Source organism: Rhinolophus sinicus, chromosome 1 (assembly GCF_057876585.1).
Source record: "Rhinolophus sinicus isolate RSI-liver-muscle chromosome 1, RSI-T2T, whole genome shotgun sequence".
NCBI lineage: Eukaryota > Metazoa > Chordata > Mammalia > Chiroptera > Rhinolophidae > Rhinolophus > Rhinolophus sinicus.
The window spans coordinates 27307024-27323061 of record NC_142501.1 but is presented as its reverse complement, the minus strand read 5'-3'; the positions used below and the strand labels follow the sequence as shown (position 1 = coordinate 27323061).

Here is a 16038-nt window from a genome sequence, read left to right as displayed (position 1 = left end):
CATCTTGGAGTTCTGTTTTTGGTTCGGTGTAAAGCAATAACCAACATGCCTCTCAGGCCTACAATTCTTGAGTTACCATATCATTCAATATGCATTTTAATTAATAAAACACTGCAACTTGTTTGTCTTTGTCTTTTGGAAAGTAATCAAACTATTTTCTGAGAATTAAAAAAAAAAAAAAAAATCAATGGGAAAATAATGATACAGCAGAAAGGGAGCCCACAAAAGAGTAAAGAAGAAAAATAGTATGGAGAGTCGTGCTCCTTAGCCAAGGGTGTTCAACATGTTCACTCTACTGAACTGGCTGCTCAGCAAATCAACAAACCAGTGCTGTAAAAGGCATCATTCCGTAAGGTGCACCTTACTGTGTTAACATAATGTCACAGAGGAACATGTTGGGAGTGGTAAATGTGCAGGTACAACTTGTCCTTTTTGTACTTTCACACTTCTAGCCTACCTAATGTTACATCTTTTTTGGTGTTAGAGGTAATGCATCAGATAAAGTGAAAAAATAGTTCACATCATGTAAAACTTTTCAAAGAAGGGAAATAAGAGTCAGGGGCAATGGGAGCAGGCAGGAAATGACATAAAAAAGACTGAGAGCAAAGGAATCTTAAGTTGTTTTTCCTTTCTGGTGGAGTGAGGCAGATGCAGCTCTCAACTATAATGGGGGTGTTCAGTGGGAAGCTGAAAGTGATCTAATCAAAGCCCTTAGCTAGTGAAACAACAATTTTCCCCAACTGCAAACAAACACAAGAACACACATATACACATACATTCTAAAAGAAGTATAAAGTTTAAGGACAAAACTTGTGCCATAAATTATAATTGTGCGATTTACTCCTGAAACTTTTTCCCCTAAGAATCTTCTAATTAACATTATTTAATATGCTTCTTTCCCAACAACTAGGCTCACTATATAATTTAAAATATTAATTTAGAAGAGTAAGTGATCTAAAAGTAACTTTAGCTGTTGTGATTTGGACAATTTAATCCCTCAGCAATACACATATATAGATATATAGTGGAAATAATAAGACATGTTTTGATTTTTATTAGGACTTTCAGGACTGGGTAATTAAATTCACAGTAGTTTTTAGAATTCTCATATCTGAAGTTCACGGGTAAAATATAATATTTCTTTATGTGCAAACACAAATTTTAGAATTTAACAGGGAATATTATTTCATGAATAATCCTCAAATAAGAATAAAAAAGAAAGAAATGCATCTAAACTAATTGTTTAAACTGATAAAACTTCATGTTTTAATATTTAATTATTTAAATGCTTAAATGTTTAAGTCAAAATTAGTGTTTCAAAGAGCATCGATAACTTGGCTTTGAATATTAGAGATCCTCAGATTTCTTCATCTCGCATTATTTTTTCTCTCCCCTTCAATTGTAACTTCTTTCCAATCATGTTTTTCCACATTTCTTAAATGTTCACATTAATAAAATGTACATATACTAAATAAACATGGTTTTGTGTTCCTTGTTTAATTTTTTCAAGTGAGTTGGTTTTATATTTCACTCCCTATAAGCTATAATTACTTCTCTTCATACATGTTTTTGAAATAAATATATTTTTTAAAATAAATATATTTTTTAAAATTCTTTAAGGTTTCGTCTTAGTGGATTTGAGACCTTAAAGTAAGTTTGCCATTGGTGAACTTATGTTCAATTAAGAAATATTAATATAGTAAACTCTCTGATCCCAGGTTAAAAACAAAAACAAACAAACAGCAAACCAGGAAATTTTTATTTATTAGCCCATGTCAACCTAACACTGACCTTTATTTAAAAAAAAAAGAGTAATTTATTTTTCTATATGCAGGTTATGATTATGTAAACTAGAGGAAGATCTGCATAACCAGTAAAAGTTGTGCTCGGGAAATCATATAACCTGTTACAAATACATACTAAACAACATAAAAGGTACTTATTTATCATCCATTGTGCATCATTGGCCCAAACAATGATGAGGATTATTTACCTTACAGAGCTTACAGTGCATTAGGGAACACAATTAATTAAACAATGGCCAAAAAAGAGGGTACTAGATGTTAAGATTAGATAAGTACAGGAATCTATCAAAGCCATATAATTTAGTCTGGAGCGAAAAACGGTCAAGGAAGTATTTTCCTCCAAATGACATTAACTAGCCACCTGAAAAATAAGCAAGAGTTAAAAATGTGAGTAAGGGGGGGAGGGGTTGAAATATTTGTTAAGCTGAGGCAAACAATATATGATGAGATTGGAGACCTGAGAAAGCATGATGAATTTGAGGAACTGAACAAAGTTTAGTGTGTCTGTATCACTACATACATAGAAGTGGGGGAGGAATGAAGAGGAGCCAAGACACCAAGGGTCTGGTAGGAGCTGGCAAAAGTTTTAAGCAATGAAAAGCCACTGAAGGGAATTAGGTTGTGAGAAATGCAGTCTGATAAGAGGTTTCGAGAGTCACTATGTCACAATATGGGGAATGGACTTTGGCAGACAAAGCTAAAAGCAGACAAAAAGATTATTGTAATAATCCAGGATGATAGGGTGGGTGTGAAGATATGTAGCTGAATTCCAGAAATATTTATGTGATAAAATTGACAGAACTTAAATAAATGTTTGAATATTGAGGGTGAAAACATGGGCGAAGAAGTCATGGTTGACTCCGAGGACTCTGGCTTGGATTAGAGTGGGCATGTTGCTGTCATTTACTAAATTAATGAGCTTAATTTTTACCATATGAAAACTGAAGGGCCTTCAGATGTTCAAATAGATATGCTCAATGAGTAATCCACTGTAATAAGGTCTGGGCTAGACATAAAGGTTTGGGTGTTCCAAATAAATTGATGGCAATTGAAATTATAGAGTGGATGATTTCAGCCAAGAATTGTGTATGATAGGGAGCCCACACAAAACTCTGCGGAACGTCAATATTTAAGAGATCAGAAAAAGAAAGAGACACTGCAGAGAAGACTGAGGAGGAATGGCTGGAGAGGTAGAAGTTCAAGAGAGTTTTGTGTCACAGATGCTGAGGTTAGAGACTATTTCAAGAAGAAAGAATTAGTCAATAATGAGCAAACTTGCTGAGTTAAAATGAATTCTAGAAAGTTCTCATTGTATTTTGCCAGAAGAAAGTCATTGGTGACATGGTGAGAACACTTGAGTGAAATAGTAAGAAAAGCAGAAGTCAGGTTTTAGAACCTGAGTGGGAGGTAGAAAGAGGAAAAAGCTAACATCAACATTTTTTAGGAAGTTTGACTTCTAAGAAGTGGGGGAAAAAATGGACAGAAACTAGAAGCCACAAGAAAAGTTTTCTTGTTGCTCTCTCATGTTTAGTTGCGGATAGAAAAAGAAAGCGTAAGAAGAAAGAAGTTAAAGAGAAGGTAATCAAGGAAGGGATTTTCTTGAAAAATTTAAAGAGATGCAGTCCTGACTACTGACGGAGATTTGATTTAGACAGGAAGAGGGATATAGCTTTTATTGGAAACAAGAGAGGAAAAAGTAACAAGTATGATGCAGACAAATGTGTAGACTCAATGGTAGAAAGTTCAGGAATGTGGTGTCTTCTCTTTAAAAAAAAACAAAAAAAGCAAGCCCCTCTGCTCATGGTGAATGAGAGGTGCAGAGAGAGAATTATTGAGGCAACAAAAGGATAGTTTCTGTCTGAAATAGCCATTATCATGAATGGGAGATGACTACGGAAATACCGTGTAAGTGACCAGGTAGAGCTAAGGACAGAGTTGAGGTTAATTGCCTGGGTTTATAGAGACACAAATCTACACCATTATCATCATGATTACTGCATATTTGTTGTAAAAAGGAAGTGTTTCTACAAAAATACGTAAAGAGTATTCATGAACTTTTTTTAATGGAAAAGATACCTGTGATCGATTTAGAGGTCATCGTCTGAAGAAATCACATTTTGACAAATCCGGTAACTCTGTTGGTGACACTTTTCGGAAAAAACACCTGTCTTTGTTATCATAGCACAGGCATGATCTTCAATGTGGCCTCTGACTTGAAATCTGTAGAGGAAAAGGCAATACCATCCTCACTCTGCTGAAAGAACGATGGTGTGTATTTTGTGTGTGTTTCTCGCTTCTTAGAAAGAATTTACTACTCTCCAAACTGGAGATCTAAGCATTGTAATATGCAGACAAGGAATGCACATCAAACGATTTATTTAATAAAGGATTTACTCCAAATAGTTTTTTAACCAAAAATGCTCATTTGTAAATAGAAATACTGCATGGAATCAAAATGTGAATAAAAACACCGGTTTCCCAATACCGTGTGATCATATAAAAACAAAGGTCTTAGAGGACTGCTATTGTCTGAATGTTTTAACCCCTAAAAGTAATGGTATTAGGAAGTGGGGCCCTTAGGAGGTGCTTAAGTTATGAGGGTGGAGCCCTCGTGAATGGGATTTGTTCCTTATATTAATAAATGTATTATAATAAAAGAGATTCCAGAGAGATTCCCTAGCCCCTTCCACCACATGACCACATGAAGATATAATGGGAAGGCTCCAGCTACGAACCAGGAAGAGGTCCCTCATCAAAACATGGTCATGGTGGCACCTTGATCTTGGAATCCAACCTACCAGAACTATGAGAAATAAATTTCTGTAATTTATAAAGTACCCAGCCTGTTGTATTTTGTTAGAGCAGTCCAGACTATAAGAACAATCTTTGCATTTAAGTAGAAAAGTTTGTTTTGTTACTCCAAAAATTTCTGATTCAAGCTTTTAGAATATCTACAACAATGAAATAATACCAACTCTACAGCATATAATATCATATTTATCATTTTAAGATTTAGAAATATCAACACCTCCAAAAATAAACACGATTTTCAAAAAATATTGAACGAATTTTCTGCAGAATAAATCAAACTATTAACCTTTTCATCTTCCAGACCTAAATCCCAAATGTCACACCTTTCAAAAATCTTTCCTCTTTATTTGTGTATAATGAGCCTCCTTGCTTCTGCAAAAGATCCTAAGAAGAATAGTCTTTGGTACATCTAGACTTCACATGCTAAACATGGCAACAGTAACCCCAGACAGAATTGAAGGAAGGAGTAGAGAGTGAGGAATATGGAAGAAAATCTGTCCCCTTTTAAATTGTTTAAACTCACATAGAAACCTTAACAAGAAAATCTCTGTGTATATGTATATATATAGGTATACCCAAATGCTTCACCCTTAACACAAAAGAGGAAAACTTAATTCTTTTTTTCCATGATGTTCAAACCAATTTATTCTGTCTTAGACAAAAAAATGAAAAGACATCTAAAAAAAAAAAATCAAAAAATTCTCAATTTTAAAAACCAGATTACAAAATAATAATTTTAAACAAATCCACATGTGGGTTGAAAGAACATCACTTCAAAACTACGTTTATAGATTTTTATTAGAAATAATAGGTAAAAATTTTTTAATTAATTTAGTGTGTGTGCTGTACAAAGAGTATGACATGGGTAGGTATAGAATGTAATATTGTAAATAGTATCTGGTTAAGAATATTCATCTGTAGGATGACTTTCTGTTCAGAGCATTTTTTTGCTATCCCTCAACCGACCCAGTGTGCCTGCTGTATCACCTGAGAACATCTGTAGTCTTCCTTATCTCCTTAACGTCACATCTTTTTGAAAGCCACCACAAAAACCAAAATTTTCAAGAAGTTTAATTCACTTTTGATGATCCCTGAAACCTTGATACTGTGAAGAGAAGATTTCACCATGAATCCCCAGATCTTCTGGCTGTGTTTTGGGGAATAGCACATAATCCCCCAAAGATTCAGTGCTCTCTACCCATAGAATTTAAGCAGAAATGAATGAGGTATATAAAAATAGAAACAGATATTGTTGGGGGGGGGGGGTAATAGAACTTAAAAAGAGTCAAATAGCAATTTGTTGCATTATTTATAACTCATTCCTTAGTATTTCTTAATGACTGACATCCTTTTAATCAAAATAAAGATTATTCTGTAAACCTTTAAGAGACATTTCATAAGAACTTAAATTTAGAGAATTTTATATTTACACCTCTAAAATTATAGGTAAACAAAAAGAAAGCACAAATATGAAAATAAATGAGCTTAGGAGCCCTATTTCTCTAAGGAAAATATACTACCTACACATTAACAAAAATCAAAGTCTTCAATCTATAGGAACAAATTGGTTTCCTAGAGTTTCAGGAAGCCCCCAGTAGGGATTGGCTGCTGAGCTCTTATATTTCCCCAATGGTACTCAAATGCCAAACACTCACAACTGTGGATTTAATGGCGTGCCATCCAGCCAGGTCCATGTCTTTTGTGGATATGTAATGTTCAATGCAATCCAATAGTAGATTCCATCTTGTATCCTATTCTGCACGAAATCCTGTGAAAGGAGATCCATAGGAAATTAACTGAGTTATACCTATTAAAATAGCCTCTCCTGACTTTTTTCCAGATTTTAAAAAGTTTTGATATTTATCGTCATAATCAAGAAAATCTTAAGAAGACTGAAGAGGTTTTCTACATATTTAGACAAGGAAATCAATATAGGAAGGTATTCAAAATGCATGACATACATTATATGAAAGCAGGTTCTGCTTAATGTAATAAATACATAAGGATAGTGATATAAACAGCAACTGATGAAAGGGTGCAAAGGGGATGTGAAGCAAAAACTAGGAATGAGTAAGTCTGCCAAAAGGAGCAACAACTATGCATGGATTGCTTTGTCTATCAATATGCAATCTTGAAGAAAACTGGTGCTATGGTGAAGCTACACACAAATGAAACTAAAGAGCCCCATCTTTCCTACCTAAAACACTAGGGTTATTGCGAGATACTGATAATGCTTTTGATGAGTATCCCAAGTAGCTCCTATCTTTCTCTCCAAGAGGTAATGTGGAAGGATGACATAGATGTTCTAGCTTTACAATTTACTTAGAGCATGAAATAGGCAAGTTTATACAACCTGTAAGAAGTTCTGCAGATTCCTCTTGTGGAAATGGAGAAAATACTGCCTATATCATAAGGTTATTATGAGCACTAAGTTATGTAAATTTGTAACATGCCTACCACAGTGTCTGCCATATGGCAGGAATTCAATAAATGGCAGTAATTATTAATACTATAATTCTTGGATTATAAAATGCACCTATTTCTCCCAGTTTTGAATGGGCTAATTTTTATAGTAAATTAGCTCTTACCAGTTCAGCTTTGTCTTGGATCATCAAGAGATGTGATTTCATTATTGAACATGATTTTTGGCTATCTATCCATGATTTAAAAATTTCAAAAAATTTATAAAATTTCCCTTTCTTCTGCAGCCAGTCATTACGGCATAAGTTTAGTCTAGGGTTTGCTGAAATGGAAAAATAGGAAGAAATAGGAATGAGAACAAGGTTTGAATATCAGAAACAATTTTTGCATATAAAATATAATTTTATAATTATAAACTTATATAAAAATATAATATATATAATTATAAAATTACATATAATGTATAATAATAAAATATATAGTTTTTGAATATAAAAATTCATTGTATAAACTGTTTCCTTAAAAGTAAAGATTTTGCCCCACTTTTAAGAAATGAACTCCTCTTCCATTGAGGAATAGTCTTTAGAAGAGATAACTGCAAGAAATAATAAGTTATTTATTGAGTAATCACTACATCAAATAATTTTCTGAATTCTTTGTGCACATGAATATATAAAATGTTTTCCTTATAAAAAACTTATGAAATCCATAAAATAATGAACTCCATGCTCCTCATTTTGTAAATAAACATACTAAAGCTAAGGTTAAGTAAAGTATAAACTGGGAAACTAAAGGTTAACTGACTTGCTCAAGGTCATATAGCTAATAAGTGGTAGGGCATAGGGAAATTTAAAGTAAACAGGGAGCTTAAAAAGCATCAGGAGAAAACTGCTATGGAAAAAAAAGTCATTTTTCAGAGTCCCTTTTTGATGCAGAAGTATATATTTCACAACACACTTTATCAATAACTTTGTAAAACAAATTGCTTCACATGACCCCAGTATCTACACACCTCAATGACCACCAGACTTATCTCTATAAAAGGAAAGACTTGAAATAGGTAATAAATAAACTTATATTCAGAAATGGGTGTACACAGGTTTCAAATAAACTAATTTTTAAAAATATTTTAAGCTGAACAGTAGATATTGATTGCATTTTACTTAAATTTTTATATATCTTAAATATTGCATATTATTTTTAAAATATCCACAAATTTGTGTAAAAACTTGTCTGACATGCTTATATTAAATAGGTTGAACATGAAAATATAAAGTATAGGAGTTCCGGAAAAATGGCGGCGTGAGGTGAGCCTCTGTAAAGCTCCCCTGGAATTTACAAAGAATCGAACAACAAAAACTCCACAAAGGACTCCCTGCACAGCAGACAGGCAAGACGAAGAGGCCCACTACCGACTGAAATCACCTACAGGTGGGAGATTCGCTCGAGTGGGGGGAGGAGGAAAGGGAGAAGCGCGCGGAGACGGAGCCACGCGGGCGCATAACGCAGACCTCGCTCAGTGCACCGAGCTCGCTGCTTCCCGAAACTACGGCAGCTGCGGGAGATCGGACTGCTAGGGCTCCGCCAGGGCTCCACAGGGCTGAGGGGACAGCATATAACACGGCTGAACCCAACGCTCACGGCAGAGACCTCGGAGAAAAGACTGAGGGAAAAAGGCTGAAAACGGTGGTGTAAGCCCGCACTGCCGAGCAGAGAACGGAGCCTTAGGCACTGAGACTAGCCGCCCCCTCCCTCCCCTCCCAGAGCTCGCCCCGCCCCCACCTGCCCGGTGCTAGAAGCGAAACAGTAGCAGTGTCAGATCAAAACAACAGAAAATTTGCTATATTTGAGAACTGTGGCCCACAGACACAAATTCACAGCCCAACTAGTTCCGGCAAAGGGGAGAGAGCTGTGGAAGCAGGACGGGCTGTGGTGGTGGTCCCCGCCATTGCTCTGGGCCACCTCTCACAGCTCACCCTGCCCCTGGCCCCACCTATCTGGGCGGATCCCTGCAGGAGTAAACAGAACAGCTGAAATATACGGGCTCTGAATCAGGAGCTGGAAGAGCTTTGGAACATCAAAAGCTCTCCGCATACCCACCGGGACACTGTGCCCTGTGACCTAGACGAACTATTAACAGAGGAGAAGCCCATCTCCCAGGGAATCCCCCCATTGTGAGAGAAGCTAGAGTAGTGCAGAGAAAACATAGCACTACCTTGTGAGAGAGGGAAAAAAAAAGCCTGCAGTCGGAGAAAAAGTAAAACATCCTACCAACAAGTACTGGAAAACAAAAGAAAGACCTCTTCCTATCAACTTGTTGCAGAAGTCACTCCTGTAGATGTCTAGGAAGAGAAATAGTAAACCAGTAATCGCCATGAATAACCAAGGCAACAAGATAGCTCAGAAAGAAAGTGGAAAATCTCCAGAAAAGGCACTTAAAGATACAGAAATATGTGACTTAAATGACAGAGAATTCAAGATTGCAGTTCTGAAAAAACTCAACGAGATACAAGAAAACACAGATAGGCAGTTGAATGAACTCAGAAACTCAATTAAAGAACAGCATGAGCATTTTACAAAAGAGATTGAAATTTTAAAAAAGAACCAAATAGAATTTCTGGAGATTAAGACCTCAATAGAAGAAATTAAGAATGAAATAACCAGCTTAGGTAGTAGAGTTGACCAGATGGAGGAAAGAATCAGTGACATCGAAGATAGAAACCTGGAAATGACACAGATAGAAGAAAGAGACTTGAGACTTAACGAAATGAAAGAACTCTATGTCTATGAGTTTTTGTTTCTTTGTTTGTCTTGTTCCTTTGTTTCTTTCAGTTGTATGTGCCACATATCAGTGAAATCATATGGTTCTCGACTTTTTCTGTCTGACTTATTTCGCTTAGCATAATAATCTCAAGATCCATCCATGTTGTCACAAATGGTACTATTTCATCTTTTCTTATGGCAGAATAGTATTCCATTGTGTATATGTACCACAACTCCTTTATCCAATAACCTATAGAAGGAACTTCTGAAAAAGGAGGCTGCCATAAATTTCCTCTTTGGATTCATTTATTACCAGGAAACAGATTAAGAGGAAACCCATGATAAATCCCCTCTCTGGAAGAATTATATGGCCATGAAAAAGAGAGAAAGACTACTTACATGTGTATAAACAGACATTATCATAAACTTTCCTTTTTGTTTGTTCTCTCTAAAAAGACACTTGTCTTTCTTAAAGAAATGTATTTTCCCCACAGAAGTCATTTCTTCCTCCTTCCTTTTCTCTACTAAGTTTGGTATATAAACCTTTAAGTTTAACCATTTTGAGCGAGCTACTTCTCTTGTTAGCTCTGGTATGCATATAAATAAACATTTTTCTCTTGTTAATTTTTCTTTTGTCAATTTAATTCACAGGCCCCCAGGCACTAAACTTAAAAGGATAGGAGAAAATATTTTTCTCCCCTATAATACAATGAAATAAAACGACTTACTTGTGAAGTTTGTATTGCCCTGCTTTTTCCTGGGAGAAATATTTATACAATTGCAATCTTTGGTTCCATTCCCTCTACTAAGAATCTCCATGCTGTGGTTATCAGTTAAGGAATGCATGCTTAGGTGACATACTAAGAAATAAGGAAAAGTAATAAGACTAATTAGATTTCTACAAACATAAGACTGTGCCTTTTAATTATCTATTAAAATGAAACTGCAGGTGAAAGCACAAGCTGCTGGTTGAGAGGGTGTCTGTTTATGAGCATTTCAACCCTTTAATATGATAAAGGATAAATAAACTTAGAGACAGGAGATTTCCATTTACAAAAAAGTAAGTAGACACAAACAATGAAAGCAAATTGTCTACATAAAATTAAAATATATTTAAATTTGCATCTGTTTAATATGATAGCTTAGAATTCTGTGTTATCTTTAACTAGTTATGAAGGCTCTCTGTTTCTCATTCTTTTCATATATAAAAGGTGGAGTGTTTAACAAACTTAGAGTTGTAATGCTAAACAGTAATGTATACCAGGGGTGCCAAAAAATGTATACACATGACTTGTGCTCACCTTTTGTTATTGGTATATATTGAGTATTACAATTTTAATACAGGTTTTTCCTTTCTTAAAATGTGTATACACTTTTTTGGCACCTTCTGTATAAAGTGTTTATCCCAACTCCTAATATGTAGAAGGTCACAACAAATATTATAGAAACAATAACAAATGCAGTTAGCCATGGTTCTTTTTGAAGTAGAGCTCATTTTAGGACTAGATCTTAAATTTAACTGAGACTTAAATTTTCAAGGCTGATAAATTTTGTCGAAATTTCAAAATATCAAGTCACTTGTGAAGTCCAAAAGTTTTATTTACAGGGCCAAATAAGCTTTCATAAAACTAAGTGCTTTCACCAAAATATAAAACTTCAGTTCATAGATGTGACTGCCAAACCCACACCATTTACCAATTAGTTAAAATTATGACTTTATAAATTAACAAGTTTGTTTCCTCCTCTGTACAGGGAAAAACTTCTAATTATTAATGAAATCACAAACCATGTCATTTAGTGCCAATGTAATTAAAATAATGGTGAAAGAAAATATCAGGCAAATATAAAATGATTCTGTAAAAGTTAGAGAAACAAAGGTAAACTCTAAAGGAAATATATATAGTCAAACATATAACTTTCAATCTACTCACCCCAAATAGTTAATCCTATCACTGTGGCAACCAGTAGAACCAGGGCGATGCTGGTCAGTCTCAGAGCAGTCTGATGCCATTTTGGACATTCAGGGTAATCTGTAATGATTAATTTTTTTCTTCTGAAACATTGCAACATTTTAAATGAACTTGAAAATGTGTCATAGAAATGTAAATTCTGAAGGTACACAATGACTTAAAATGGGGGAAGAAATCTACCATCTCTACCAAAATTACCTTGACATGAACATATATTTAATTATCTTTAAAGAATCATATTTATAGATTCTAAATAAAAGGCCAATATGCTTTATTTACTATTTATTAAATACCCTTCTTATCTTTTTTTTTTTTTTTTTTTTTTTTTTTTTTTTTTTTTTTTTATTAATCAGTTTCAGGTGCACAAGACAAAGCAAAACTTAGACATTTATCATTTATATCCCTCACACTGTGTGAACCCCCCTCCCCCCATCCACTATCCCTCTGTACGTTCCCAAAACCTCTCACCTTCCCCTTATCCCCACCCCCCTGCCCATCTAGCAACCCTCAGTTTTTCCTCCATGTTTCCAAAACTGTTTCTGATTAGTTCATTCACTTATTCTTTTCTTTAGATTCCACATATAAGTGAGATCATATGGTATTTGTCTTTCTCTTTCTGACTTATTTCACTTAACATAATGTTCTCTAGGTCCATCCATGTTGTTGCAAATGGTAAGATTTCTTTCTTCTTTATGGCTGCGTAATACTCCATTGTATAAATGTACCACAGTTTCTTAATCCAGTCATCTACTGATGGGCATTTCGGTTGTTTCCAGGTCTTGGCTATTGTATATAGTGCTGCAATAAACATAGGAGTGCATAAAGATTTTTGAATTGGAGTTTTGGATTTCTCCGGATAGATACCTAGGAGTGGGATTGCTGGATCATAAGGTAGTTCCATTTTCAGATTTTTGAGATATCTCCAAACTGTTTTCCATAGTGGCTGCACCAATCTGCATTCCCACCAACAGTGCACCAGCGTTCCCTTTTCTCCGCATCCACGCCAGCACTTGTTGTTTGTTGATTTATTGATGATAGCCATCCTGACTGGGGTGAGGTGGTATCTCATTGTGGTTTTTATTTGCATTTCTCTAATGGTTAGTGAGGTTGAACATTTCTTCATATGTCTGTTTGCCATCTGTGTGTCCTTTTTAGAAAAATGTCTCTTCATGTCCTCTGCCCATTTTTTAATTGGGTTGTTTGTTTTTTTGGAGTTCCCTTCTTATCTTAATACTTCTGTTTCAAAACTATAATTCATATAACAGTCAATAGGTGGATATTAGTTGATCAACTGGTTAGTCAAAATATTTCCACAAATAATTTGTCATTTACCTTTATTTACATCTTGACTGAATTACACAGATAATATCTAGTGGGATTGAAGCTCAGGAAGGTAAAATATAAGTGGTACCAAAATAACCAAATAATAATAAAAATGACTGTCCAATGGAGAAACATAAGCAAGATTGAATATTATAGCCATCTTACCAAATGTTGTGTGAAGTAAATGTATATTTACCAAGTCATAAAACAAAATTCAGATACTAATAATTATATACAGTGCTTCAATAAAACAAGCATTATAACACCTTCACAATCTTCAACCCAGATAAAGTCGAAATGATCCATTGCATTCTATTTAACAGTATTTATAAATATGTAACTACATGCAGGAACTGGGTTGGATATAAAGGTTAAAGGGATAGGAAACCATAAAGTCTTGCTGGGAAACATCTATGTAAGCATATTATTTCAAAACAAGATAACAAATTTTCTGGATAAAAGACTCTAGTTCATATTCTTAAAAGCTCTCATTAAAAATCTAGGATTAAAAGACCCACAGAAAATCCTAGCTATATAATCTGTGATCAAATGGAGAGTTACGGATTCCTACCTTTGCATGTCCACTTGTGTCGGCAATGATAGGGATGCTTAGTTGGCTTCTGCTTCATGGAGCTCTCTGTATTTTGCACCTGTCCAAACACCCTGTAAATAGAATAATCCATCTTTGAATTAGATGGAAAGAAAGACATCACCTAATCAAAAGCAGAGTTTGATTGTGGCTTGTGTCACTGAAACAAACCCTAAAGTGGTAAAACCACAAAGGATATGGTGGTTTTAAAGAGTAAGGGAAAAGTATTAAAGAGTAAGGGAAACTATTTTTTAAATAAACTTTTTTTTTGTAGGATAGTTTTAGATTCACAGAAAAATTGTGAAGATAGTAGAGAGAGTTCCGATATACCCAACACCCAACTTTTCCTATTATTATCATGTTACATTAGTATGGTACATTTGTCAAAATTAATAAATCAACAGTGATACATTATAATTAACTAAAATTTGTTCACCTTTTACCTAGTACTTGTTTCTTAGTTTTTATCTAATGCCTTTTTTATTTAAGGATCCTATTCAGAATATCACACTACATTTAGTCTTCAGGTCTCCTTAGAAAATTCTTTGCTGTGAAACTTTCTCACTTTCCTTGTTTTTGGTGCTCTTCTGCAGGGGATATTTGTCTAGTCTCCCATTCATTTATTAAATCATCTTTGTCCCTAAAATCTCATTCACAGTTATTTTATATTTTGAGTTATAATTCAATACTATTTTATTTATTTTGTTGCTCAGATTGTTCCAGTTGTGCCCACTGGGAATGCTTTCAGTTGGCTTGATGAGTTCATATTAATGTCTCCAACTCTAATACATTACAATATGGATCATGCTAGTCTCCTCCCTTGCATTTCTATACTCTCCCACTCCAATAGTAAGAAACATGACTACCACCATCACCACTCATTTACTTAATTGTTCAATTCCAGTATACATATTTAGTGGTTTCAGAATTGTATCCCATACCTTGTGGGAAATTACTTTATCAACTGCAATGCTTCTGTATTTTTCCTTTTGTCATTAGTCTTACAGTTAAGACTACGCATTTCTAAGGTTGCTTAGATCAACAAACTTTATCTCTGCACCCTTCAGTGAAGCTGTTTCATACATTTTCAATATAATCAGATTTTTCTGGCAGTTTCTACATTCCATATTGGGGGCCTACAGCCTCCAAAATGGTTTTTATTTGCATATGTTAAGATTCTCTCTTTCTGCCATGAAGTTCTATGGGTTTTGATTAATGCATAATGTCGTAAATCCACCATTATAATATTACACAGAATAGGTTCACTGCCCTAAAAAAAAATCCCCTATGCTTCACTTTTCAACCGTACTCTCAAACCCTAACAATGTTTACTTTCTCTGCAGTTTTGCCTTATCCAGATATCATATAAATGAAATTATATGGAACATAGCCTGTTCAGAATGGCTTTTATCAATATGAAATTTAAGATTCAAGATTTATCCATATATTTTTGTGACTGGATAGCTTATTCCTTTTTTTTTGCTGTTTTCATCATATGAATGTATCACAGTTTGCTTATCCATTCACCTATAGAAGGACAATTTCGCTGCTTCCAGTTTGGGACAATTATGAATAAATCTGCCCTAAACATTCGTGTTCAGGTTTTTGCGTGGATATAAGTTTTCAAATCAGTTAGGTAAATAAGAGGATAGTTGCTAGATCATATGGTAGACTATGTTGAGTGTTGTAAGAAACTGTCAAACTGCCTTTCAAAGTAGCCATACCATTTTGCATTCCCACCAACAATAAATGAATGAGAGTTCCTGTTGCTCCCCAGCCTCACCAGCAATTGGCCTTGTCAGTTTTTTGGATTTTGGCAATCTAATAGATGTCTAGTGATATTTCATTGTTTTAATTTGCATTTCCCTAAAGACAAATGATGTTGAACATTGTTTCATGTGCTAAATGTCCACCTAAATATTTTCTTTGATAAAGTGTTTTTTCAGATCTTTTACCAAAATTTCCCATTAACTTGTTTGTTTTCTTACTGTTAAGTATTGAGTTCTTCTGAATACAAGTTCTTTTATCAGATATGTGTTTTCAAATATTTTCTAGTAGTGTCTAGATCATCTTTTCATTCTCTTAAAGGTGTTTTTAGCAGAGCAAAGTTTTTAATTTAAATGAAATCCACCATTTTATTTCATGGATCGTACTTTGGGTGTTGTATCTAAAAACTTCTCACCAAATCAAGGTTATGCAAATTTTCTCTTGTTTTATTCTAGAAGTTTTAGAGTTTTGCATTTATAAATTAGTTCTATAATTTTTTGAGTTATTTCTTATTGAAAATGTGAAGTGTATGTCTAGGTTCTTTTTTTTTAAATACATGGACATCCAATGTTTCCAGCACCATTTGTGT

General features: G+C 34.4%; 1 protein-coding gene across 2 annotated transcripts in view; it reads right to left on the bottom strand.

Moving 5' to 3' along the window:
* LOC109435542 (killer cell lectin-like receptor subfamily F member 1) overlaps window positions 1–16038 on the bottom strand; it is a 39077-nt gene that overhangs the window by 4220 nt on the left and 18819 nt on the right. The window contains exons 2-7 of one of the 2 annotated variants that reach the window (XM_088797888.1): window positions 13665–13756; window positions 11732–11830; window positions 10529–10660; window positions 7205–7359; window positions 6272–6384; window positions 3882–4025 (exon numbers count right to left, since the gene is read on the bottom strand). In XM_088797888.1, coding sequence (XP_088654014.1) covers window positions 3893–4025; window positions 6272–6384; window positions 7205–7359; window positions 10529–10660; window positions 11732–11830; window positions 13665–13722 — 690 coding nt within the window. In that variant the 5' untranslated portion in view covers window positions 13723–13756 and the 3' untranslated portion in view covers window positions 3882–3892. Of the gene's footprint in view, window positions 1–3881; window positions 4026–6271; window positions 6385–7204; window positions 7360–10528; window positions 10661–11731; window positions 11831–13664; window positions 13792–16038 lie in introns of those variants that run through there. The other variant, XM_019713483.3, reaches the window with a different exon arrangement.